At 42.4% G+C, this 26,091-nt stretch overlaps 1 protein-coding gene across 1 annotated transcript; it reads left to right on the top strand.

Annotated features, from left to right (window-relative positions):
- The first annotated feature begins 18,635 nt into the window (after window positions 1–18,635).
- LOC147703184 (taste receptor type 2 member 41-like) lies at window positions 18,636–19,199 on the top strand. Its single transcript, XM_086929479.1, has one exon. It carries the CDS (start codon window positions 18,636–18,638, stop codon window positions 19,197–19,199), a length of 564 nt encoding a protein of 187 aa, XP_086785605.1.
- Window positions 19,200–26,091: the final 6,892 nt, after the last annotated feature.

Here is a 26,091-nt window from a genome sequence, read left to right as displayed (position 1 = left end):
TGTTTGTAATTTTGCTTTTATTTGTGTGTGTGTAATTTGACGGTTATCAAACCGAATAAAGTCTATTATTTATATATATATATGTGTATATGTATATATATATATATATATATATATATATATATATATATATATATATATATATATATATATATATATATATATATATATATATATATATATATATATATAAGAATCCACGATCCTGAAGCGCCGAAACAGCAAACGGACACAGCCAGGTACAGACCACAAACCAAGGAATTTAGAAGAAAATAATGTGCTTTATTCCATCAATGGGGATGGCAGCATGACGCGTTTCGTCCGGGAAACCCGGACTTGATCACATGACAAGACCCAGAGACATAAGTGGTTAAATACTGGTAGACAAACGGAACTCCTCCCACACAATAATAGACATAAAGGAAATATCCTTCAGTATATAAAGCGGACAATCCAAATGCAATGTACAGTGCAAATAAGTGCATAAATGCAACAATATTAAAACCACTATACACTTCTAACAATTTTCAAAAAATAATTTTTGAATCTGTTGAAAGCATAAAGGGCAAGTGCCCAATGGATGACCACAATATTAAAATGCATGTTATAACTGAACAATATACATCAGTGTCCGTGGGACATGTTATATAACCAGTAAATCGATGTCAAAAACCACTAATAGAAATATAGTGCAACAGAGAAAAGTGCAGGGTGCATAATCCCAAAAGTTGGGAGCAAACATGATTTATCCAGGTAAAAACCTGGAGCAGAATAAGGTTTTAGTGGTAAAGTGCAAAGTGCCATTAAAGTGCAAAAGTGCGGCAGTGCAAATATCTAAATAGGGGGGAGAAAAAGGCAATCACATCTTATTGGATACATAAATAGCAGCAAGAAATCGGGCATACCTTAATTTCATATTGATACAGCTGGATTAAAGGTAAAAAATATAAACATCAATATTGTCAATAAATTGATTATCAGAGTAAACAATGTAAATCTTCATAGACCATCCTCAACATGTATAAATAGATTAAAACCATATAAATAGGTATAAAATCCATTATAAAAAAGTCATGCATATGATGGAATAAAATATTTACAAAAAATTGTTAAGATCTTCTCCCATGTTCAGGCCATTAGGGATCTTACTGTTTAACCTCAAAATGTATTGACTTTCCAATTGTCTAAGTCTTTTCTCTCTATCACCACCCCTTTTATTTGGGGGGAGTGCGTCAATAACAAAGTATTGCAGGTCATTAAGATTGTTGTTGTGCACCAGCTTGAAATGGCGTGCCACTGGATAATTGGGGTCAGAATTAACAATGGCACGAAGATGCTGTAAGATTCGATTAAATACCTGCAATTTAGTGCTGCCAACATATTGTAACTCGCACGTGCATTTGAGAACATACACCGCATGGTCTGTTTTGCAAGTATACACATTCTTAATAGGTATCACAGCATCAGTTAGACCCTCAACAAACTCGCTGGTGTTCACACCAAATTTGCATGCCCGGCATGAACTACACTTCCGAAAACCTGCTTTGTTAGAGAACCAATTAGATTTGATAATGGTTTCAGGGCTAGTTTTAACCAGAGCATCCCTCATGGAGGGTGCTCGTCGGAAAGTAATATTGGGCATGTCTCCCAACAAGGGGCCCACCACAATGTCTGTTTTTAAGATTGGCCAGTTAGATTTAATGATTTGCCTCACCTTTTTATGTTGATTGTTAAAAGTGGTGATTAGGCGAATGGAAGATTTTTCAGTTATAGCAACACCCTCTTCTGGACTAACTGAAGCAGGCTGCTCTATCATTGCAACTGTATGAGTTGCTAAAGCCAATATATATATATTTTTTTATGTTTAAAGGGTTGCCGTAGTTTGCTTTATTGAAAGACTTTGGATGATAGCATTGGTTTATATATATCGACACGTGAATGTCTCGATTTTAACTAGAATTTTTAATCACTGTTGGTTTATTGGGTTATTGTTTATCGTATATTTTTTGTATATTTTTTCCTAGAACGTGCACGAAACTGCGGAGATGAAGAAAAGCTAAAGAGCAAAAGTTGTCTTTCACCTGAGGGTATCGGCACTTATGCAAAGCACATGTAGTAGAATATTACCTGGAATTTGGCCCAAAGTGGCAATGATAATTAGAATGGCTTATTATTTGAATTGTGTAAAGTCTATTTGGCTGCTCGAATTTTGCCCAGTGGGGCATGATAACAAGATAGCAATATAGCATTCACTTTGTTTGTTTATATTTGATGAGAAATAATTGCCCACTGGGGCTGAATTGTGAGAACCGTCATGATGCAGAATTGTCAATAAAGTTGTGTGCTATAAAAACCACACAGACGGCAGAAAAGTTAAAGATACGAACGATAGGACCAAATTAGGCGATATCAATGCAATGGCAGCCTGACATAAAATGTTTTCTTTTCTTTGTATAATTTAATTGCCGTGGGGTGATATGAATTTACAATTGTTAATACCGCATCTCCTTCACGTTCATTTATACTTGCACAACAGCAGTAGTCTGTTTTCAGTGTTTTTTGAGTTGCACATGTCACATGTTAATTTAAACCTATGACAAACCCTCTACCATCACTCGTGAACAAGGGAAAGGATTCCCGAAACGCGTAGAGTGGATTTTGCCAATTAATTTGCTTAAATTAAAAAGGCTACCTATATGCAAATTTGGAGTTGGTGTATTTACTGCTGCTGGAGGTGACGGTAATTGGAGTGGATATATATACATATATATAAGTTACACTTTCTTTCACGTGAGCAAGGCTTGAGAGCCGAAACATGTTGTGAGAGGAATAAACCCCTTATTTTCATCCCACCTGGTGTGGATTTCTGGTTGTCGAGAGCGAACGTTATGTGGACTTTGTTGTTGACTTTAAATACCGGCGTGCTCCGCCGGCGAGTATGCCAACTCCCGAGGGGCCCCAGCAATCGGAAGGAGCGATGTTTATTGATATATATATATATATATATATATATATATATATATATATATATATATATATATATATATATATATATATATATATATATATATATATATATATATATATATATCTCCAACAAATAGTCGTCCCTTGATAGGGAAGAACAAGACATCATTCAAGTCACCGTTCAGTGAGGCATTGATCCCAATTACCAAAAAAATGACATGCAAATCTGATTATGTCATTTATGTGCTGGAATGCTGCTGTGGACTGTGTTATGTAGGCAGCACTAAGCTACAAGTACACAAGCGCATTTTACAGCACATGAGAGCGGTAGTTAATAAGGATGAAGCCTACCCTGTGGCAAGACATGTTAACTTGTGTCACAGAGGAGATGTGAAGTGCCTCAATTACTACACAATAGATATGTTGCTGCCACTACGCAGAGGCGGCAACAGGGAAGCCCATTTAAGAAGACTTGAAACCAGATATATTCTGGAGCTCGATACCAAGACTCCGAATGGCCTCAATGCGACGGAAGACCTATACACATGTCTTTAATTAACAACCAATAAAGACTTAATATACGTACGTTGTACCGGTTGCACCCATGCCCATTAGTAACTCAAATACTTAAGGTCATCAAACATGTAACAGAAAGCACTGCAATTTTTAAATCAACTAAATCAATTTAATCTTTTCACTATGGGATATCACGGAATCCTTTTTTTCTTATTTTTACAAGTACAGGTGAACACAGTCTTCCCAGGCAGTGTAGAGGCAGTATTCCATAAGCTATCCAAGCCCACTTGGGCAGAACATCATCTTTTCCTTCCTTTTGTACATAAAATCTAGATTACACAGATTTTAGCAGCGTATGTTTGCACATCCCAGGCAGATTTTGCACATACATCTGATTATTAAGGGTGAGAAAAAAGAATTCAATATATTTTATATTTATGTACCCTTGCTAATCATGCGTGAATAAATTTATATATAATGAATTACTGTTATATATTTTTTTTATCGTTATCAGATGAAGAATGGTTAAAAAAAATGTAATCTGCGAATTTGCACCTATTTCAATATATATTTATTATATATTTATTTATTTATTGCGAATTTTGCACAATTGATCCAAAGGTACAAAAGCAAAGGAAATGTAAAGAATAATACTGTGAACTATATGATTTTTTAAGTAACAATTTACAGAATATGGATGACGGTTAAAAGCTATGGAATAGGCAGTAGTATGTTGTTTATTTCTATAGGCTTGGGATCATGTGACTAGTACCTGTACTTTAAATTCACTGGGTGATGTACAACCATGTCATGTGATCAAGGGCTTCAGGGCCCGAAACGCGTCATGGCGGACGAGAGGTTGCACGAAGACTAAATAAATACGCGTCAAAATACTTCTTTGGGTCCGGTTCGTTTCTTTTGCCTCCAGTCTCCTGGTGCAAGCAGCAAAGTTCTTGGAATATTTTCCACACCGGTGTGCTTCTTGGTGTGAAACGGACCCCTCCTACAATACGGGTAGAGCGGAAGGAAGCAAAGCGGACGATGACCCGGAAGCATCTACAGCCCCGGTAGGAGCAACCGCACATACCCCCGGCAAGCAACATCAACTTTGAATTAGTGACCGGTGCAGTCGGATTCTCACGGCTGTGATAGAGTCTGCATCAACAGGCACGAAGAATTATTCGAAGCGTTTGCAAATACGGCAGCCGGTGTAGGAGTCAAGCCACGTAAGTGAGCAATACCACTGTTGGGGAGACGGAGATTTGTCGAATACGTGGGCGCTAAATTACTCAAAACTTTAACTACGTGCAACACTACGGACGCCGCGGACGTGGTCAGGAACAAAAACAGAGAAGAGGCAGCAGTCTGCATGTTTGATGACAGTCCAATAACGGACCTACAACAGGTGGGGCCAAGTATGACAACAGGAACTGGGGGCAGTAAAATCAAAGATTTGTTTAAACAACTGGAGAAAGCCATGAAAACGGAACAGTCTAAGTGGTGGGAACAGAAGTCTCTTTCCCGGTATCTAGAGGTGGGGCGTGTTCCGCGTGGCTTGCGGATCATGCTAGCCCCTAGCTTCGAGAACCTGGACCCCAAAATGCTCCACGACTGGGCACAGAGCAACTTGGACAACTCAAGTCGCCTAATCCGAATCCTTGTGGAGTATGCGGAAAGTGACGGCGCAAAACTTCAAATACAGATTAAAGAACTAAATGAGCAAATCAAGGCACTGAACGAAGATACTATGGAGAAAAAAATTAGAGAGGAAATGACAATACGCCTGGCAAAGGAAGAGGATGTTATAAAGAAAAGAAAGACTTTCAAATTCCAAAGAGATAAGCTGGATTACCAGAACGGGCGTATTTATACATTTTCAAAAAAATACGATCCCCCAGGAACAAAGAAATTACCGCAACCAACACAGGCGGTTACAAGCCAGGACCAGTTCTCTATATCTTCCACTGATGTCAGTTCGGTACCAAGCAGTGATTCTGAGGTGGAACAAAGATCCACAGTGGGGTCGTTGGGGTTTACAAAGCGGTCGTTGGGGCAGGAAGTGGAGTGCCTGCGACACGACCGCAAGCAATCACTAAGATCCCATGCCTCAAACTCCAGCGCAATCAAAGGAACAACATCAAGCGCAAACAACGGAGGCAGCACAGGGCAATCAAATCAGGCAACAAACCAAGGAATAAAAAAGAGGACATACAAAAGGTGGAACCGCCGATGAATTCACAAAAAGAAGTAAGTGAAAATATGACTATTGTAAATTTAACGAATATGCAATTGAGTTCCAAGGAATTGCGCACTCTATCACTGGGGTTATCATTTTGTCCGCCTTGCACGTTTAATTACGCTAAGACCAGAATGGATATTTTTTAATTCGTAAGGAAATTAAAATTAAGGAAAATGTATCTGGTCAACAAACATAAAACGCGCAACCCTCCGGATATTAACATAACAGAGGGGACAAATATGTCAGTAAGAGAATATGAGTTACAGTGCGATTTGGAAGATCTCTTGAATGAGGGGGATCTAGATGGGATCCAAGAGACTGAGAGTGTCATTACAACCAACAATCCAGGAAACACCGCTTTCAAGCCAAAATCAACATACAACCCTGTGACGGCACATGATAATATTGATGTGTTTAATGACTTAGTAACAACAGAAATAAAAAAACTGCATAAAAAAACGATGAGTGAAAACTACAACAACAAAAAAACAAGGAATGATTCTTTTGGCAGCCTAATGAAAAAACTTCAGAACAATGTCAAGGTTGTCATGAGGCAATCGGACAAAGGGGGCAATATTGTCCTCTGGCCCATGCATCTCTATTTGGAGGAGGCGCTAAAACAACTAAGTGACAGGCAATGCTACATCAGGAGTGACTGGAAAACATCCAAATTGACATGGGAATTACTTAATACCAAGTTATATACATGGAGAGGTCAAGGACTCCTGAGTGGGGATGAACTGAAATTTTTAAAAACTAATCATCCAATAATTCCGGTGTTTTACTTAATTCCAAAGATCCATAAGGACAGCACCAAACCCCTGGGTAGGCCCATTATATCTTCCTGGGGCGGGACATTTGAGAACGTGTCCCGCTACATTGACCACTTCCTTCAAGACTTTGTAAAATCCTTGCCATCCTACATCAAAGACACTATGGATTTCCTACAAAAAATTAAAACTGTAGTTTGGAAAACTGAATATCTGTTAATCACACTAGATGTGACGGCCCTATATACCAGTATTAACCATGTTGATGGGTTAGGGGCAGTCAAGTATTTCCTTAGCAAGAGACCAGTTTGCATGTTGGAGCACAACATGATGTTAATGGAAATGTTGGAAATGTGTTTGAAGAACAATTACTTTCTTTTCCAAAACCAAGTATTTCAACAGCTGAGAGGGGTGGCAATGGGGGCCAGCTTCTCCCCTAGTTACTCATGTTTACACATGGGGCTGTGGGAGGAGCAGGTCCTGGGCAACGTCTCTACAGAGGTTATGTCTAACAATGTTATGACTTGGTACAGATTTATAGACAATCTCTTTATAATATGGAGGGGATCGTCTAGTGAAGCTGAACAGTTCATTGTCAATATCAACAAGAATGAACTTAATCTTAACTTCACAGGCACAATAAGTGACAGTAAAGTTAACTTTTTGGATGTGGAAGTATATGTAGAGGGAGGAAACCTGGAGACAAAATTGCATCGCAAAGACACTGCGGGCAATACGGTCCTCCACGCTTCCAGCCAGCACCCCAAACATCTGATCCGAAGCATCCCCTATGGGGAGATGCTGAGGATCAGAAGAATATGCAGCACAGATGATGCCTGTCTAGCAGCACAAAATGAAAGCAAAACAAGGTTTCTAGAGAGAGGCTATGCTGAGAGCTTGGTACATAAAGCAATGCAAAGGGCAAATAAAATCAATTTTCCATCAAACATAGAAAACAGCGCGGAGGTTAAAAGCACAGGGACCAATGGGGCTGGCAGTCAACCTAGACTAATTACTGAGTATAGTCGCCAACACAAACAAATCCAAAAGATTGTCAGAAAAAACTGGCCTATAATCACAGGGGATCCAGTGATAGGCAAAACAATGGCGATTTACCCAGCCATAACCTATAGCCGGGCGCGATCAATGAACGACATGTTGGTGAAAAGCAGCCCTGAAATAACAGACAAAGATAATTGGCTTAATAAGAGTAAAGGTTTCCTGAAATGTGCCGTTTGTAAGGCTTGCACCATAGGGAAGAACAAGACATCATTCAAGTCACCGTTCAGTGAGGCATTGATCCCAATTACCAAAAAAATGACATGCAAATCTGATTATGTCATTTATGTGCTGGAATGCTGCTGTGGACTGTGTTACGTAGGCAGCACTAAGCTACAAGTACACAAGCGCATTTTACAGCACATGAGAGCGGTAGTTAATAAGGATGAAGCCTGCCCTGTGGCAAGACATGTTAACTTGTGTCACAGAGGAGATGTAAAGTGCCTCAATTACTACACAATAGATATGTTGCTGCCACTACGCAGAGGCGGCAACAGGGAAGCCCATTTAAGAAGACTTGAAACCAGATATATTCTGGAGCTCGATACCAAGACTCCGAATGGCCTCAATGCGACGGAAGACCTATACACATGTCTTTAATTAACAACCAATAAAGACTTAATATACGTAAGTTGTACCGGTTGCACCCATGCCCATTAGTAACTCAAATACTTAGGGTCATCGAACATGTAACAGAAAGCACTGCAATTTTTAAATCAACTAAATCAATTTAATCTTTTCACTATGGGATATAACGGAATCCTTTTTTTCTTATTTTTACAAGTACAGGTGAACACAGTCTTCCCAGGCAGTGTAGAGGCAGTATTCCACAAGCTATCCAAGCCCACTTGGGCAGAACATCATCTTTTCCTACCTTTTGTACATAAAATCTAGATTAAACAGATTTTAACAGCGTATGTTTGCACATCCCAGGCAGGTTTTGCACATACATCTGATTATTAAGGGTGAGAAAAATGAATTCAATATATTTTATATTTATGTACCCTTGCTAATCATGCGTGAAGAAATGTATATATAATGAATTACTGTTATATATGTTTTTTTATCGTTATCAGATGAAGAATGGTTAAAAAAAAATTTATCTCCGAATTTGCACATATTTCAATATATATTTATTATATATTTATTTATTTTTTGCGAATTTTGCACAATTGATCCAAAGGTACAAAAGCAAAGGAAATGTAAAGAATAATACCGTGAACTATATGATTTTTTAAGTAACAATTTACAGAATATGGATGACGGTTAAAAACTATGGAATAGGCAATAGTATGTTGTTTATTTCTATAGGCTTGGGATCATGTGACTAGTACCCGTACTTTAAATTCACTGAGTGATGTACGACCATGTCATGTGATCAAGGGCTTCAGGGCCCGAAACTCGTCATGGCGGACGAGAGGTTGCACGAAGAGTAAATAAATACGCGTCAAAATACTTGTTTGGGTCCGGTTCGTTTCTTGTGCCTCCAGTCTCCTGGTGCAAGCAGCGAAGTTCTTGGAATATATATATATATATATCTCCCTGATTTCGCCTCCAGTACGCAGGATTCCGAATCCAAAGAGAAGATGCAGACCCAGATTTCGTGCAAGTATTCCTTTATTTCATAAATCGCCCAAACACCACCGCCATGACGCGTTTCGGTCCCTCTCGGACCTTGATCACATGACACATCACATGGGCATGACACCACTATTTAAAGTGACAGTGCAATTGTGTAAAGTGCTAGACATGGATGAAAGACTAGATTCCTGTGTAAATGCAGTTGTGTCTGTAAAATACAGATCCATACAAGTTCTGGCTATTACAATTTACCTCCTGTGCAAATATTTCTGTGAAATACATGATAAAGTGCAAAAAGTGCTCAAAACTAGTGCAAATTCCCATTTCAAGTAAACATTCACAATAAATATCCACGTCCTCGAATATAAGCATCAATAAATAATTAAATTCATTAATATTAATAAAACCATTCCATCATTAAAAGATGCAGCTCAATTTAAAGGAACCTTAATAAAATGTCAGCATGAAAAAAATCTCTATGCTATATACAAAGGCCCTCGAGGTTGTTTCCACAAAACGGATATAGTTTGCTTGAAAAAAAAGAAAAAAAAAAAAACAAGCGGGGGGTCACATCTGTGACCAGCACATTTGGAGGATTGTAAACAGCCACTGCAAAAAAACAGGTGTTCCTCTTGAATACAGCCCCAGTGGGCATATTACTATACATCCATGAACTATGACTTAAATCAAACAGTGTAGTGACTACCCTAACCCCAAGAAAATTGTGAACAAATAGTTTATATCAATAAACATCATAATATACAGTGAAATGGTTAAAAAGATTCATTACTCATGCGGCCTAAGACTTGTTACTAGCAGACGGACACTAGAAGATATTTACAGTTTTAAAATTACTTTGAATATCATCTACAAAAACGTATAAAAATCTTCAGTTGAATTCAACCCATTAGGGCTCTTAGTATCCATCTCCAGAATGTATTTCGTTTCCAACCTCCTCAATTTAGCGTTTCTATCTCCACCACGTCTCAGGGGTAAAATGCAATCAATAATGTAATATTTCAGCAAGTCAGAGTTTTTATCGTGAACTGCAGAAAAATGAGGAGCCACAGGGTATGATTCATCCCCATTCTTGATGGCCCGTAGGTGTTGGAGAATTCTCTTGTGACACTGAGGTCTCGTGCTCCCTACGTATTTCAAGCCGCAAGGGCATTCTAACACATAGACTACGTATTCTGATTTGCATGTGAGCTTTTTGTCTATTTTCCTCGGTGTACTGTGGAATGGGCTATGATATTCAGTCTTATTAATGCCCTGCTTACATGCCTTGCACGTTGCACATTTGATGAAGCCCTTACTTTTGGTCAGCCAGTCCACGGAGGATTTGATTTCCGGGCTACTTGAGACCAAGGTGTTACTCATTGAATTGGCTTTTCTAAAAGTCAGATTGGGGGAACGTGACAATCTCTCTCCCAAAACTGGATCGTTCTTAATTAGAAGCCAATTCCTAGTTATAATCCTCCTGATGGCCTGATGCTGATCACTGAAAGTGAGAATGAGTCTCATGGGCTACTCATCAATAGGAGTGTCTTTGGTTCTATCTCTGGCTACCAATGCCAGTGCTCTACTTTGTGCGTTGGACCTTCTGGTCGCACTGTCAATGACCTTGGGGCTGTAACCCCTTTAAATAAACCTTAGTCTGCACTCCTGCTGTGCTTTGAGGCAATCAGTCTCCCTACTGCAGATTCTCCTGATCCGCAACATCTCCCCATAGGGGATGCTGCGGATCAGGTGGGCCGGATGATTGCTATCTGCATGTAGTAGTGAATTACCTGCCGTACTTTTCCTGTGTAATCTAGTGTTGAGAGAATTCTCAGTCACAAAAATCTCTACATCCAGGAACATAACAGAGGATTTACTGATATAACTGGTGAACTGTAAATTCATGTCATTGACATTAAGCGAGTTCACGAAATCCTGCGCTTCACCCTCAGTCCCACGCCAGATAAACAAAAGATCATCAATATACCTGAACATATATGCTACATGACTGTTAATAAACGAAAGATCTCCATTTAAGAGTGTCTGTCTTTCCCATAACCCCATGTGCAGACAGGCGTAGCTAGGGGAAAAACATGCCCCCATAGCTACGCCCCTGATTTGTTGGTAAATCTGTTTGGAAAAAAGAAAGTAATTATTTTCCAGGCACATGGTAATGATAGTTATTAACATCCTGTTGTGTTCCATGTAGCACATGGGACGTTTCTGAAGGAAATAATCTACAGCCTTCCAGCCGTCCCTATGGTGTATACTAGTATACAATGACGACACGTCCATAGAAATGAGCACCATGTCTTCACTCCATGTCACATTTTCCAGCTTTCTCAATAGGTCACCTGTATCTAGTATAAAGGACGGCAATGTTCGTACACAGTCCTGCAAAAAATGATCCACGTACTTACTGGCATTCTCCATCAGGCTACCACAAGCTGAAATAATGGGCCTGCCAGGTGGTTTCAAAGTGTTCTTGTGGACTTTAGGTATCAAATATAGGACCGGTATTATGGGATTGTCGTTTTTCAGAAATGTATACTCATCTGCTGACAATAGCCCCGCACTTCTCCAGGTATATATATATTTTTTATGTTTAAAGGGTTGCTGTAGTTTGCTTTATTGAAAGACTTTGGATGATAGCATTGGTTTATATATATATCGACACGTGAATGTCTCAATTTTAACTAGAATTTTTAATCACTGTTGGTTTATTGGGTTATTGTTTATCGTATATTTTTTTGTATATTTTTTCCTAGAACGTGCACGAAACTGCGGAGATGAAGAAAAGCTAAAGAGCAAAAGTTGTCTTTCACCTGAGGGTATCGGCACTTATGCAAAGCACATGTAGTAGAATATTACCTGGAATTTGGCCGAAAGTGGCAATGATAATTAGAATGGCTTATTATTTGAATTGTGTAAAGTCTATTTGGCTGCTCGAATTTTGCCCAGTGGGGCATGATAACAAGATAGCAATATAGCATTCACTTTGTTTGTTTATATTTGATGAGAAATAATTGCCCACTGGGGCTGAATTGTGAGAACCGTCATGATGCAGAATTGTCAATAAAGTTGTGTGCTATAAAAACCACACAGACGGCAGAAAAGTTAAAGATACGAACGATAGAACCAAATTAGGCGATATCAATGCAATGGCAGCCTGACATAAAATGTTTTCTTTTCTTTTCTTTGTATAATTTAATTGCCGTGGGGTGATATGAATTTACAATTGTTAATACTGCATCTCCTTCACGTTCATTTATACTTGCACAACAGCAGTAGTCTGTTTTCAGTGTTTTTTGAGTTGCACATGTCACATGTTAATTTAAACCTATGACAAACCCTCTACCATCACTCGTGAACAAGGGAAAGGATTCCCGAAACGCGTAGAGTGGATTTTGCCAATTTATTTGCTTAAATTAAAAAGGCTACCTATATGCAAATTTGGAGTTGGTGTATTTACTGCTGCTGGAGGTGACGGTAATTGGAGTGGATATATACATATATATATATATATATATATATATATATATATATATATATATATATATATATATATATATATATATATATATATATATATATATATATATATATATATGTTACACTTTCTTTCACGTGAGCAAGGCTTGAGAGCCGAATCATGTTGTGAGAGGAATAAACCCCTTATTTTCATCCCAGCTGGTGTGGATTTCTGGTTGTCGAGAGCGTACGTTATTTGGACTTTGTTGTTGACTTTAAATACCGGCATGCTCCGCCGGCGAGTATGCCAACTCCTGAGGGGCCCCAGCAATCGGAAGGAGCAATGTTTATTGATATATATATATATATATATATCTCCAACAAATAGTCGTCCCTTGATTTGATCAGACAACACGCTGAGGCCCAATGCTTCCGTAGTGATGTTAATATCAGAATCTACCCGTCATCCGCAAACGTTTCGCAGCAACAACCACACCTCATTAAAAAAAATCTTTTTTGGCTCCTGCGGAAGTCCCACAGAAACACGGGGGGCACATTGACTTCTGTGGGATTCCAGCAGAAGTGTGACAAACCTGAAGAATTCTGTTTCAATTTTTGTTATGTTATGTTAATAACCATTTGTAGAGCGCATGTACACCGGTAGGTTTCATGGCGCTATGGTGGAGAGACATAACCAATCCCTAGGTGTATGCTTGCTCGAACAACCATGTCTTCAGGGACTTCCTAAAGACCAAGAGATTGTCACAGTTCCTTAGCGACAAGGGAAGCGAGTTCCAGAAAATAGCAGCTAGATAGGAGAAGCAGCTTCCACCTTGCCTTTTTCGTTTGATCGCCAGGATAGTAACCAAACAAAGGTGGGCGGAGCGTAGGTCGCGTTGGGGTTTATAGTTGTTGATCATGTTTCTTACAAAGTTAGGGCCATTGCCATGCAGTGCCTTAAAAGCAGTGCAATCTGTCTTAAAGGCAATCCTTTGGGCCATCGGTAACCAGTGTAGTTTAAACATACCTGGTCTAGCTGACTGCCATTTGGGTTGTTTCCAGATAAGTCTTGCTGCCTGACTTTGGACCATCTGGAGTTGTTTTAACAAGCCCACTGGCAGGCCAAGGTAAAGGGCGTTCGAGAAATCCAAACGCTAGAGTACCAGGGCTATCACTACCTGTATCAGTGCAGAGTGAATCAGCAGGTGTGCAATTTTCCTAATCTTCCTGAGTTGGAAAAAAGCTGGAGGAGATCACAGCTCCCACCTGTCCTTTAAGTGAAAGGTCGGAACTGATGATGACCCCCAAGCTCTTTACCGAAGGGGAAGCAGTAGGTGGCGAGCCCATATCAGTCAGCCAAAAATGTGGGCCCCAGCTGAGCTCACTCTTCCCGGGCAGTACTAGCTCTGTCTTGTCCGGATTGAGTTTTAGATGGTTCAGGTCCATCCACCTCCGTATGTGGGACATTGTTGCCCAGAACTCTGCGGCTGAGTCCGGGGAATTCAGAGGTATTATCAGCTGCAGGTCATCGGCATAATTAAAAACGGTAATCTTGGAATTTTTAGAGAGTGTATCAAGGGTCTAAGATAAAGATTGAACAAGAGTGGTGACAATGACGATCCCTGAGGAACCCCACAGAGGGAAGATAGTCTCGGGCTGAGAATGATCCGAGACTTACTGATTGCGTCCGCTTGGTAATGAAGGAGGCTATCCATCTGAGAGCGGGTCCCCTGATGCCAGCCTGTTCGACACGTTTCAATAGTATGTTATGGTCGACCGTGCCAAACGCGGCCGACAGATCCAGGAACCCCAAGGTCTGATGGTTGCCCTTGTCCACATTGACTCTCAGAGTATCCTGGACTGCGAGGATCACTGCTTCTGTAGAATGTGACGGGCGAAAGCCGGCTTGGTCTGGTTCTAGATAGTCCGAGTGTTCAATAAAATTCGAAAGACATCTAGACACGTGAGCTTCGGTAATTGGACGGATCCGTGGGGTCTGCAGCGAGTTTTTTTATAAGTGGGACGACCGTTGCATTTTTTAAAGTGCAGGGGACCTTGCCCTGTAAGAGAGATTCATTGAGGAAAGGGAGAATGCTCTGAGGTCGAGCCGAGCAAACCTCTTTCAGAATATGTGGTGGGCAACTGTCATTAGGTGACCCAGAGTTGACCCTGGACAGAAGCTCCAAAAATGTTTAAGGGTCAATGGGAGGGAGGGCTTCGAGAGTATGGTGATTGTTACATATGTCGTCCAGTGGTTCCTGACTGAGCGGATTAGGGATGCTCTTCTTTATAGCAGGGATTTTGTCTATGAAAAACTTATTTAGCGAGTTACAGAGCTTCTGGATAGGGGTCTGGATGGGTGCCGTTCTCTCGCTGTTACATAAATCATTCACTATTCTAAAAATATCTTTTGATTTATTTCGGGAGTTTAATATTTTCGTAGAGAAATAAGCAGCTTCGCTATTTAGGATAGTTTTCTTGTATTCCCTGCGGGATGTAGAAAATTCCTCTTTCAAGATATATTTTGCTCATCATTTCCTTTCTTTCTGACGTAGTTCAAGTTTTAATTTTTTTAGGTCAGAGCTAAAACATTTGTGGGCATCTATGCAGCGTGTGCGAAAAAGAATTTAACAGGGGGGGGGGGCATGAGTGTCGCTAGCCACTGATAACCACTCCGTAATTTTTCCTTCCATCATGTCGACATCCGAACAGAGCATGGGTAAGGTGGATTTCAGAGTGTCGACGAAGGCCGTTGTGTTTACAGATTTCCATTTTCTTGTTACCCCACCGGCTCGGGCAGAGATTTAGTATACCCATTAATGGTGGTTGTGAACTGGATTAAATGATGGTCAGACCATATACATGGCGTAATGGATAGAGTTGAAAGTGATAAGTTGTGTGACCATACTTTGGCAAGAATATGACCTTTTCATGAGTGGGGGAGTCTATGTGCTGGTCCAAGTTCAGGTTCAGGAGGAGCTCTGAGAGGTCAGCCGCCTGGGGGCCACCTGTGGTATCGTTAAACCAATAATTCAGGTCCCCGATTAGGAGAACTTTGGCAAAATTCACCACTAGGGAGGCCATCTGCTCTCCCAGAGAAGTCGGGAATGTGGCCATAGCTTGAGGGGGGCTGTATATCAACACAAGTGCCAGAGAGCCAGTGCCTGTGTCAATTTTGATGACTAAGTTCTCAACCTCCGGTAGAACAAGAGGGGATAGAGCCACAAACTTGTAATTTTTGTAGATAACAGCAGCCACCACCCACCCAGTTTTCCCAAAGGGCGGTTGGCTGATAAGATGTAGTAATCTGAGGGGAGTGCTGCTAGAATATCAGGCAGTGAGTCCTGGGTTAACCAGGTTTCCTTGATTAGTAGAATATCAGGTTTTTCAATGGCAAGCAGCAGGAAGATGTCAAGTTGGTGTTTTACCAAAGAACGTGTGTTGAGATATGCACAACGAAGATCTAGTTGAGAATTATTGGTGATGTTAGTGATAACGGGGTTATTATAACTAGTGTGATTTATATGGTACGTAGCTGATGGAGCACTAGAGCGCCACCCTGCCACAATGGCCGCTCTAATGTGCTCAACCTAGAGTGCCTCCCTCCACACAAACAGCACGAGATTGCTGCGGTGGACTGGGGAAAGCAACAGAACAAGCGAGAGCCAAAGGTAAAAACAATTGGGTTTCAGCGAAATTTTAAAAACAGAGTACAATGGCATTTTGATTCACAGGAGCAGGAGCTAGGGCAAGAGGATTGTACTTACTGGGCCCAGGGTGGGTCCCTTTCAGACCCCCCACAAGGGCTAGCGGTCAGGCTAGCCTTATCTTAAGCTTTTATATGTTATTTTTTATTTTTGAGAACTTAAGGACTGAGCCCTTAAATCGCTGTTGCAACCCTGTTCTTCTTGTTGCGACCACCAATCACATCAAGTGGGCCCACAGGTTTCTCGCAGCACCTACCAATCAGATTGAACATTTTGATATTTTATTCACACATGAGTCCTGTGGTAACAGATATCTGTAGATTTTAAACCTTAATATCTCTGAAATGGGGTTATAAAATTAAACCAAATCACAAAAAGCACTTTTTCTGTATAAATATCTAGCTTTCTGCCAAATTTGGTGTAATTCTGTTCAGCTATTTTTCTGTATCATTGTCTAATTTGTCGTATGAGCAATGCATGGGGAAAAAGTGTTTTGGAACTCCCCATTTTACCCAGCCCCTTCTTGACAGATCACACCCAAAGATGCTGAGGTGGATTAGCTTTTTTATTTAGAACTCTCATGAAGATTCATCAAATGGAGCCAAAGTTATTAAGTCATTAGCAGAGCGAAAAATGCTTTTCCTATGGGAACTCTGACTCCTGTACGTCATGATATAAATAAATAAATAAATAAATAAATGTCTATATCTATCTATCTCTCTCTCTGTATGTATATATATATATATATATATATATATATATATATATACACACACACATATATATATATATATATATATACACATACATACATTCCGGTAATTCAGTTTTAATTAAAACCAGCGCTACTCCACCAATGCGTTTCAGCCTCACAGGGTCTTTTACACAGTGAGTTGGTCTTTTTTTAATTTTTATTTATACTCTTTCCATGCTCTGCCCATTATGGTGCATGATGGGAGTTGTAGTTTTTATTAAAACATCACGCTATCTTATTCAAAGCATGGCATTTTCATTGGCAGAGATATATATATATATATATATATATATATATATATATATATATATATATATATATATATGTTTTTTTTCCCCACAAAGAACGCCGCACTTTGGAGCTTGAACATTTAGAGTTCATTTAACAGAGCCTAGTCTGCACACTTTGGTTGACCACTCATGAGCACTATCCTAGCACTCTTGGTCTAAGGACCTGATTTAGAGTCGGCAGAAGGATTCTCCATCACAAACATGATGGAGTAATCATGTCTGCCATATTACAAGTACATTATATCCAATGGCACTTGTAATACAGTGATAGGATCTCTGTCACGGTTATAATGGAGTAACTAAATCAGCCCCTAAGTCTCTGATATTAACTCTCTGGTTGACAGATGATAACAAACTGCAAAGAAAGTAAGGGGCTCTTGTACATCGCTGGTTGGGAAAACACTCTCTCTTGAGCCATACACATGATTGTTGTGCTAGTTTCCCTTTTGGGTTCAAGAGAAAAATGCTAAGCCACTGCATCCAGGGTTACTACCAGGTGAAAAGGGAGTATAAAGTACACACATGTGCCACAGCCCATCTTCATGAAGGTTATTCTGTGCTGCGTTATACACTTCCCATTGAGTTATAGCTGCAGCCAGGTTACTGAGTTCATCACAGTATGACTGGGCAGCTTGCACGTCACTTCTTTTGATTCCTCTTCCCAACAGAATGACACCCTGGTCATCTGTTCTGCATCTTCTATACTCTTTGCATTCAGCTGTTTGCATAGACAGATTGGGTATCAGAGCTTTTGCTGTAATTTCATCTTCATGCAAAGCCAGCCTTTGCAGTCTGATCACAGACAACTCAGAGTAAAAGAAACCTTCATCATACTCCACAGACATATCCAGAGCCTCAGGAGGAACCAGAAGCCTCTTTCGATAGTGTGTCTGTTCCCTGTAATCAATGAAGAACACAGCTATGGTACCTTCAGCTGCCATATTGGCGACGATCACCAGCTATTCAATTGTGGGTCTCATTGGAACTTTTGCCAGTGTTTTCATTGTGGCGGTCATCTCTCTGGACTGGTTAGAGTCCCGTAGACTGAATTCTGTGGACATGCTTCTATTCACTCTAGCAATAGCCAAAATATTACTCCAATGCATGACAACTGTGATAACTTACCTTCTAATGTTGTGGAAGAAGATTCTCTTCTCAGCGGCTGTCTACCCAGTTGTTTTTCAGCTTGAATTATTCCCAATCTTCTCCTGCTTTTGGATCACTGCCTGTCTCTGTGTCTTCTATTGTCTGAAGATCACCAACATCCAGCACTCCCTATTCATGTGGCTCAAGCTGCGGATCTCCAGGGCTGTGCCACTAATGATCCTGGGATCTGTCACCGGATCTGTTGTCCTCAGTGTCCCTGTCTATTGGAACGTTGAGTGTGTTGGTTTACACAATGCAACAGCCATGACATCAAACCACAGCCTGGAGGAGGTCACCATGAGGTTGTCCTTACTTTACAGCATTACTGCAGGCATCATTGGCCTCTGCCTGCCTCTGGTGCTCGTACTTATCTCTGTTGCCCTCATCCTCTCATCCCTCTGCATGCACACTTGGAGGATGAGACAGAACATGGCTGATAATAGTCGGCCCAACCTAGAAGCTCACAACCAAGCAGCCTTCACTGTGATAGGCCTCTTCATGTTCTACACCTTCTTCTTCCTGGCTGTTGTCACCATTACGATGCTGCAGACACAAGAATCATCTGTCTGGAGCACTGTGTGCTGGTTGATCATTGTCTCCTTTGCCCCAGCACAGTCTGTACTTTTGATACTGGTAAATTCCAAACTGAGGTTGGCATTCCGGGGGATTCTGGGCCCGTCAAGGCCAAATAGGGATTGATTGACCCTACAAGACAACAACCAGAGGTCACACCATTGAGTTTGAGTTGGACATTACTCCTGACTTTTTCTGGGCGTGATGGTGCTCAAGAAAACAAAATGATAAACAATATGATTGATGAGTACTAAACACTAGATATTAATGAACACTTGTTATTGAAAATATTTTGTAACTTGTTTATTAAATAAGTCATCCAGTTTGAAATGCATAAGTATGTACGTTACACGCATATATCCAGCCATGGAACCGGCACATACAAGTGTAAAGGATACTTGAGATAGAAGAAGTAATAAAATAAATAAAGAAAAGTATTGTAAAGCCTAATGCTCTAGACCCTTATTTATGGCGATTTCAGATTATCATGTCTCCAAAACTGGTCAGTGGTGCTCAGGAAATACATGAAGTCCTTACCTTGCTCCACCTTGAAATCCTGTCATTGATGACTCGGGGTACAGCATGAACTTGTCACTGGGTAGGCTGTGTATACTAGAATCAGAAGCTCAGTGTTGACAGCAGGTGTGTGTCTGTGTGTGTGTCCTGACTAGTTAGATGAACAGAGCAACAATTTGAATTGTCTGTCAGATAGAGTATGTAGGGAGAGTTTTTGCTAGGAGTTGTTGGAAATGGCCCTTTTTGCAGGGTTATCCCCAAACTTTTTGCTTCTTCCTCCTATTTTTTCCTGACCTGTTTGTGTTGGGTTTAGGACTATGGGCAATTTGCCACTGCTAATCAGTGATTAAGTTCATATGCTCTCTCTGTAAATTGTGTTATGGATTGGTGTTTCCATGATTGGATATTTGATTGACTTGTTAGTCCCTAGTAAAGTGCACTGAGTGTGCCAGGGCCTGTAAATCAAATGCTACTAGTGGGCCTGCAGCGGTACAAAAGGGGGTGGTAATGGACGGAGCATCTGAACCAATCAAACACTCACACCCAGTCAAAAGATCTGGGTTTAATCCATCACCGTTCTTTAGCCCACTCTGCCACCCCAGTTCAGACATGGCTATATGCAAATCAGTCTGACCCTGTGCCTCATGGGAACAGTCCAGCCCGAACTGCCAAGCCATGCCTTCCCGGGTCTGGAAACAAGCTTCTGAGGACCGGTTTCTGGCATTCCAGCCGTCTTCAGCCCGGCTTGCTTGAATCCAGTGGCAAAGTGAGCAAGGGACTCACGTCTGAGCATACCCTGCCACACTTATGGCGGCCTAAAGCGGTACAAAAGGGGGTGGTAATGGACGGAGCATTTGAACCAATCAAACACTCACACCCAGTCAAAAGATCTGGGTTTAATCCATCACCGTTCTTTAGCCCACTCTGCAACCCCAGTTCAGGCATGGCTATATGCAAATCAGTCTGACCCTGTGTCTCATGGGAACTGTCCAGCCCGAACTGCCAAGCCATGCCTTCCCTGGACCGGAAAAAGCTTCCGAAGACCGGTTTCTGGCATTCCAGCCGTCTTCAGCCCGGCTTGCTTGAATCCAGTGGCAAAGTGAGCAAGGGACTCACGTCCCTGCCACACTTATGGCGGCCTAAAGCGGTACAAAAGGGGGTGGTAATGGACGGAGCATCTGAACCAATCAACCACTCACACCCAGTCAAAAGATCTGGGTTTAATCCATCACCGTTCTTTAGCCCACTCTGCCACCCCAGTTCAGACATGGCTATATGCAAATCAGTCTGACCCTGTGCCTCATGGGAACAGTCCAGCCCGAACTGCCAAGCCATGCCTTCCCTGGACCGATAACAAGCTTCCGAGGACCGGTTTCTGGCATTCCAGCCGTCTTCAGCCCGGCTTGCTTGAATCCAGTGGCAAAGTGAGCAAGGGACTCACATCTGAGCATACCCTGCCACACTTATGGCGGCCTAAAGCGGTACAAAAGGGGGTGGTAATGGACGGAGCATCTGAACCAATCAAACACTCACACCCAGTCAAAAGTTCTGTGTTTAATCCATCACCGTTCTTTAGCCCACTCTGCCACCCCAGTTCAGACATGTCTATATGCAAATCAGTCTGCCCCTGTGCCTCATGGGAACAGTCAAGCCTGAACTGCCAAGCCATGCCTTCCCTGGACCGGAAACAAGCTTCCGAGGACTGGCTTCTGGCATTCCAGCCGTCTTCAGCCCGGCTTGCTTGAATCCAGTGGCAAAGTGAGCAAGGGACTCACGTCTGAGCATACCCTGCCACACTTATGGCGGCCTAAAGCGGTACAAAAGGGGGTGGTAATGGACGGAGCATCTGAACCAATCAAACACTCACACCCAGTCAAAAGATCTGGGTTTAATCCATCACCGTTCTTTAGCCCACTCTGCCACCCCAGTTCAGACATGGCTATATGCAAATCAGTCTGACCCTGTGCCTCATGGGAACAGTCCAGCCCGAACTGCCAAGCCATGCCTTCCCTGGACCGGAAACAAGCTTCCGAGGACCGGTTTCTGGCATTCCAGCCGTCTTCAGCCCGGCTTGCTTGAATCCAGTGGCAAAGTGAGCAAGGGACTCACGTCTGAGCATACCCAGCCACTCTTATGGCGGCCTAAAGCGGTACAAAAGGGGGTGGTAAGCACTGATTGTGCCACCCACGTGAGGAGCCCTAAAAAAGTAACGCAGACCTGCCATTGCAGAGTCTGCTCGCAGTTTTTAATTGCCATGTCGACTTGGCCAGTGCACACATTTGCCAGTACCTAACCTTCCCTTTTCTTACATGTCAAGCACCCCTAACGAAGGCCCAAGGTACCCCTGTGGGCAGGGTGCAGTGTATGTGAAAGGTAGGATATGCACTGGTGTGTATGGCATTTCCTGTTAGTGAATTACAGCCCATTTCCTTTTTCACTGTTGCAAGGCTACCTATTCCCCATAGGACAGAATGGGAAGTTTGTTTAATACCTCTTATAAACATAACTGGCCCTGGGAAATAGGTAGGAAAGTAAAGTTTAGTATGCCTGAACTCAGAATCTAAAGATGCATCTTTTAGTGAAGGTGATTTTTACATTCTGTGTTTGAAAATACCACTTTTAGAAAGTAGGTATTTTCTTGCTCAGTCATTCCGTGTGCCTCTGTTGGAATGTGGATTGCCTGTCTGGGTTTTGGATGACAGAAGGCTGGGGGGCTGGAGTGGCTCCAGATAGTCTAGGTGGGTCAGGAAAGGGCTGAATAGACCTGGGCTGCGATGGGGGAAGGGGAGGAGATTTCCTTGAACCTCAAAGGGCCTGGTCTGCTTCTGACAATGTCGTCTCCACCTCCTACCATGAAATCACACCTGAGAAGGCAGAAATGGTTCTGGCTGGGCACAGACACTCTCTGCATAAGAGATGAAAGTATTTTGGGATATAAATATTGGGGCCCAGACCCCTGAACTTTAGAACTCTTTTGGATCAAGAAGACTGCCAAGAAGAAGAGCTGGAGAAGCTGTGAGGAGGAACTACCACTTTGCTGTGTGCTTTGCTGTGTTGGCCTGCAGTGGCTGCTTCTGTCTTGGGCAGTGAAAGGACTGGACAGGACTTTCTGCAATCTACTTTTGTGAGTTTTCCAAGGGCTTGAGTTAGAGCTTGCCCCCTGTTCAAATAGTCTCAGTAACAGCAAAGACTTCAAGCTCTTCTGCCGTCAGCATTGGGGACTGTGTGTTTTGTACTGCAACAGAAGAAAAGCAAACCAACAACATCTACGACACTGCTGACGACTCTGTGTCCTGAAAGCACCGCAGAGGGCACCGCCGCAACACCACACCGCGACCCTGGACTCAACGACGCCACCTGCCGATGCCGCCATCGAGCCGCTGCTTGCATTGTGACCTCTCGGCACCACACTCGCTTCACGATGACGACTTGGCACTGCAGAGAGCACTGCCGCAATGCCGTACTGCAACCCTGGTCTCACCAACAATGCCTTCTGAAGCCGCCACCGAGCTTCTGCTCGCACCGCAACCTGTGGGCATTGCACTCTGCACTACCTCGCTGCAAGACGATGCCTTGGTATCTCCGACAATGACGTTCCATGCCAAAATTGACACCGCTGCTTGCGCGTGATTCGAGGGCACCGCTCGTAAAGTTACACAACGCACCGCCCTCATCCCGCACCGCAGCCTTGGCCTACCGATGCCAGCGCCATCGACTCCAGTTCGTCAGCCAACGACAGTGCTTCAGCCACAACGACGACGCTGCTTGCACCGTGACCTGCCAACACCGTGACAAGCAACTCCTTCATCTCGCACTGCAACCCTGGTCTCACCGACGTCACCATCTGACGCCGCCACTGAGCCACTGCTTGCACCGTGACCTGAGGGCACCGCACACCACACTGCTGCACTTCGCACTACAGCACACACTGCCTGACGATGCCAGCGCTCCTTACTCCAACAGAGGGGAGATGGACCTGAAACGCATGTGACTTCGAGGGCCCCGACGTCTCCTGCACCGACCTCCGTAACTGACGCCTGCGGACGCCGTGTTTTCAGAAGCTCAACGAGAGGTTGCCAACACCATGCATTTCTAAAAGGTACTGTTTGCGGGTCTTCCCGACACCGTAGCTGGTCCACGTCCCCGCGGTCAGCCAGAACTGTTTGAATTTGTTTGCTCATGATGCTGTGATAGCCCCGGACGGAGCTATCGACATCAATGAACTGTTTCTCAAGCGTATTTTGATAACTGAAGATTTTTAAGTACTGTATTGTGGATTTGTATCGTTTTTGGTCTTGTCTTAAGTATATACAAAATATTGGATATTGGTCTGACCTGGTGTGGTGTCCTTTTGTAGTGCTTACACTGCATTGCTGTTGGCTATGTGCAAATGCTTTACACACTGCCTCTAAGATAAGCCTGAATGCTCATGCCAAGTTGCCAAGGGGGTGAGCAGGGGTTATTTTAGGAGTGTAACTCCCTTATCCTGACTAGAGTTGTGGTTTTTGCCTGGCTTTGGCACATGCCCTAGCCTGCCAAAAATCCAATTTCTAACAGAAGTCAAATAGTTTCTTTCATACAACGGGTGTGGTGCCCCATGATCTCTCCTGAGAGGGTCCATTGGAAACTTTGGACGGCTCCTTTAAGACGGCACTGAATTGTTGGAATTGGATGCACTAGGCATGTCTTCCCCCAAAGGGAGCTTTATTTCCTGGGTTTATGGCTGGGTCTCCAACAATCCCCAAATGCAGAGCCATTACGTAGATGTGGTGGGCAAATCTAATTTCTTCTTTGCACAGAAAGTTGGCAAAGTGTCTAGACTACCACAGGTTGGCAATAGGTTGGCTAGTCCTTCTTTAATTGTGGGTCAGTCATCCAGAAGACATTAGCCACCCAACGTCCATTCATCCAGTACAAAGGAAATAATAGTGTTGTGAAGTACAGATTCCTGTTTATCAATCCCTAGGTGAGTCTCTGGTCTTTTAATTATAGTTGATAATCACACTACATGGACTTGGGGCCAGCTACGTCACTGCTGAGATGATGGGAGAGCCATACATTACCAAAGAGAGTTTCAGGGGCCTAAAGGGACAACAATCCTTGGCCAAAAAAGCTGTGCCTCCCTGTTCGAGATTCTGTGCCTTGTGTTTTCTCAAGAGGGTTTAAAGACCAGCAAGTCGTCTTTCTGGAAGTGCCATATTCTTTTGAGACATTCTACAGCAAAGACGTTTGCAGGCCACAGGATGCACCCAACATGTGTACCCAGGTACAAGTTATTTTGGCTACTACATTCTCACGTGAGGCTGTCCATTGATGGACAGTTGGTGGCATCCCAATATAGGTTCATAGGCAAAGGCCTTTTCTCTAGTAATCTTTGTGGCGATAATGATAAGTCCTACTCACTTCTGCCCTGTGAAATCTGTGAAGTCCCCTTTAACTGTATTTCTTACATTTTCCTTACAAAGGGCTGTCTGCCATAATCCTATTATTAACTTTGAACATTTTTGTTTGTTACTCCAGTGTGTGATGACTGCAGACACTTATCTTATCATGTTGCAGAGTGATATCATGTTCTCGGTGTCCATTTACCTTGTTATATTACTGCTCTAGTCATACACAATATATTCCTGCTTCTGGATCACTGCCTAGCTCTGTTTATTCAACTATTGAAAGATCACCAACATTCAGAACACGTTATTCATATGTTTCAAGCTCAATAGAAGGTGCTCTATTTGTTTCTAGGGTCTGTCGCTGGTTCAGTTGTCCTCAAGGATCCCTGTATATTGAATGTTGAAAGTATTGCTTCCCACAGTCAATCTGACATCCAGTCTCACTACAGAGACCACCTTCAGGTGAACCGTGCTGTACTGCGCCAATACTAGCAAACTCTGGTGCTTCCTGCTCTGGTGCTTGTGGTTGACTCAATTGCCCATATCCTCTAATGCCTCTGCATGCACACTTGGGGGCAAATTTACTATTATTTCAAGCAACGTAGTGCAATACACAACATTGCAGTATTGTGGGAAAAACAGAGTAGAACGTACCGGATCAACTACAATAGGGAAGATATTGGACTGCTCTACTCTTCAGAAGCACAGGTGCACTGGTTGCCATTGATGGGACCAACCAACCACAGGAACTGTGCTCACCCGGTGTCCTTATATTTTTTTACATTTATTTTCAGACGCAGGATAATGGCCGCCTCAACATATTGTTCATGTTGTAGCCAGCTAATCAGGCTTAACAAGTCCCCTTTAAAATGGCCGATCAGAGCTTATCTGGACATCAAGGGGCATATTCTCAAGAACGTGTAATAACCATCGCAAAAGTAACTCAACTCAACGTTCAACATCGCAGTCTATCTCTGGAAATTTAAGGCTGTGTTAACCAAGTATTCACAACACAGCAGTACCATACGATAGTCCCCAGATAAAGCGTCATATGGCCGTGATAAAATCAATGCCATGCAGCAAAAATGCGAAACAGGAACGCAATACAAAAA

Source organism: Lissotriton vulgaris, chromosome 7 (genome assembly GCF_964263255.1).
Source record: "Lissotriton vulgaris chromosome 7, aLisVul1.2, whole genome shotgun sequence".
NCBI classification, from domain to species: domain Eukaryota; kingdom Metazoa; phylum Chordata; class Amphibia; order Caudata; family Salamandridae; genus Lissotriton; species Lissotriton vulgaris.
This window is presented reverse-complemented; position numbering and strand designations above follow the sequence as displayed.

Bases quoted from the DNA above. Each gene is read 5' to 3' on its own strand.
- LOC147703184 (XM_086929479.1), top strand. From the start codon at position 18,636: ATGTGGCTCAAGCTGCGGATCTCCAGGGCTGTGCCACTAATGATCCTG.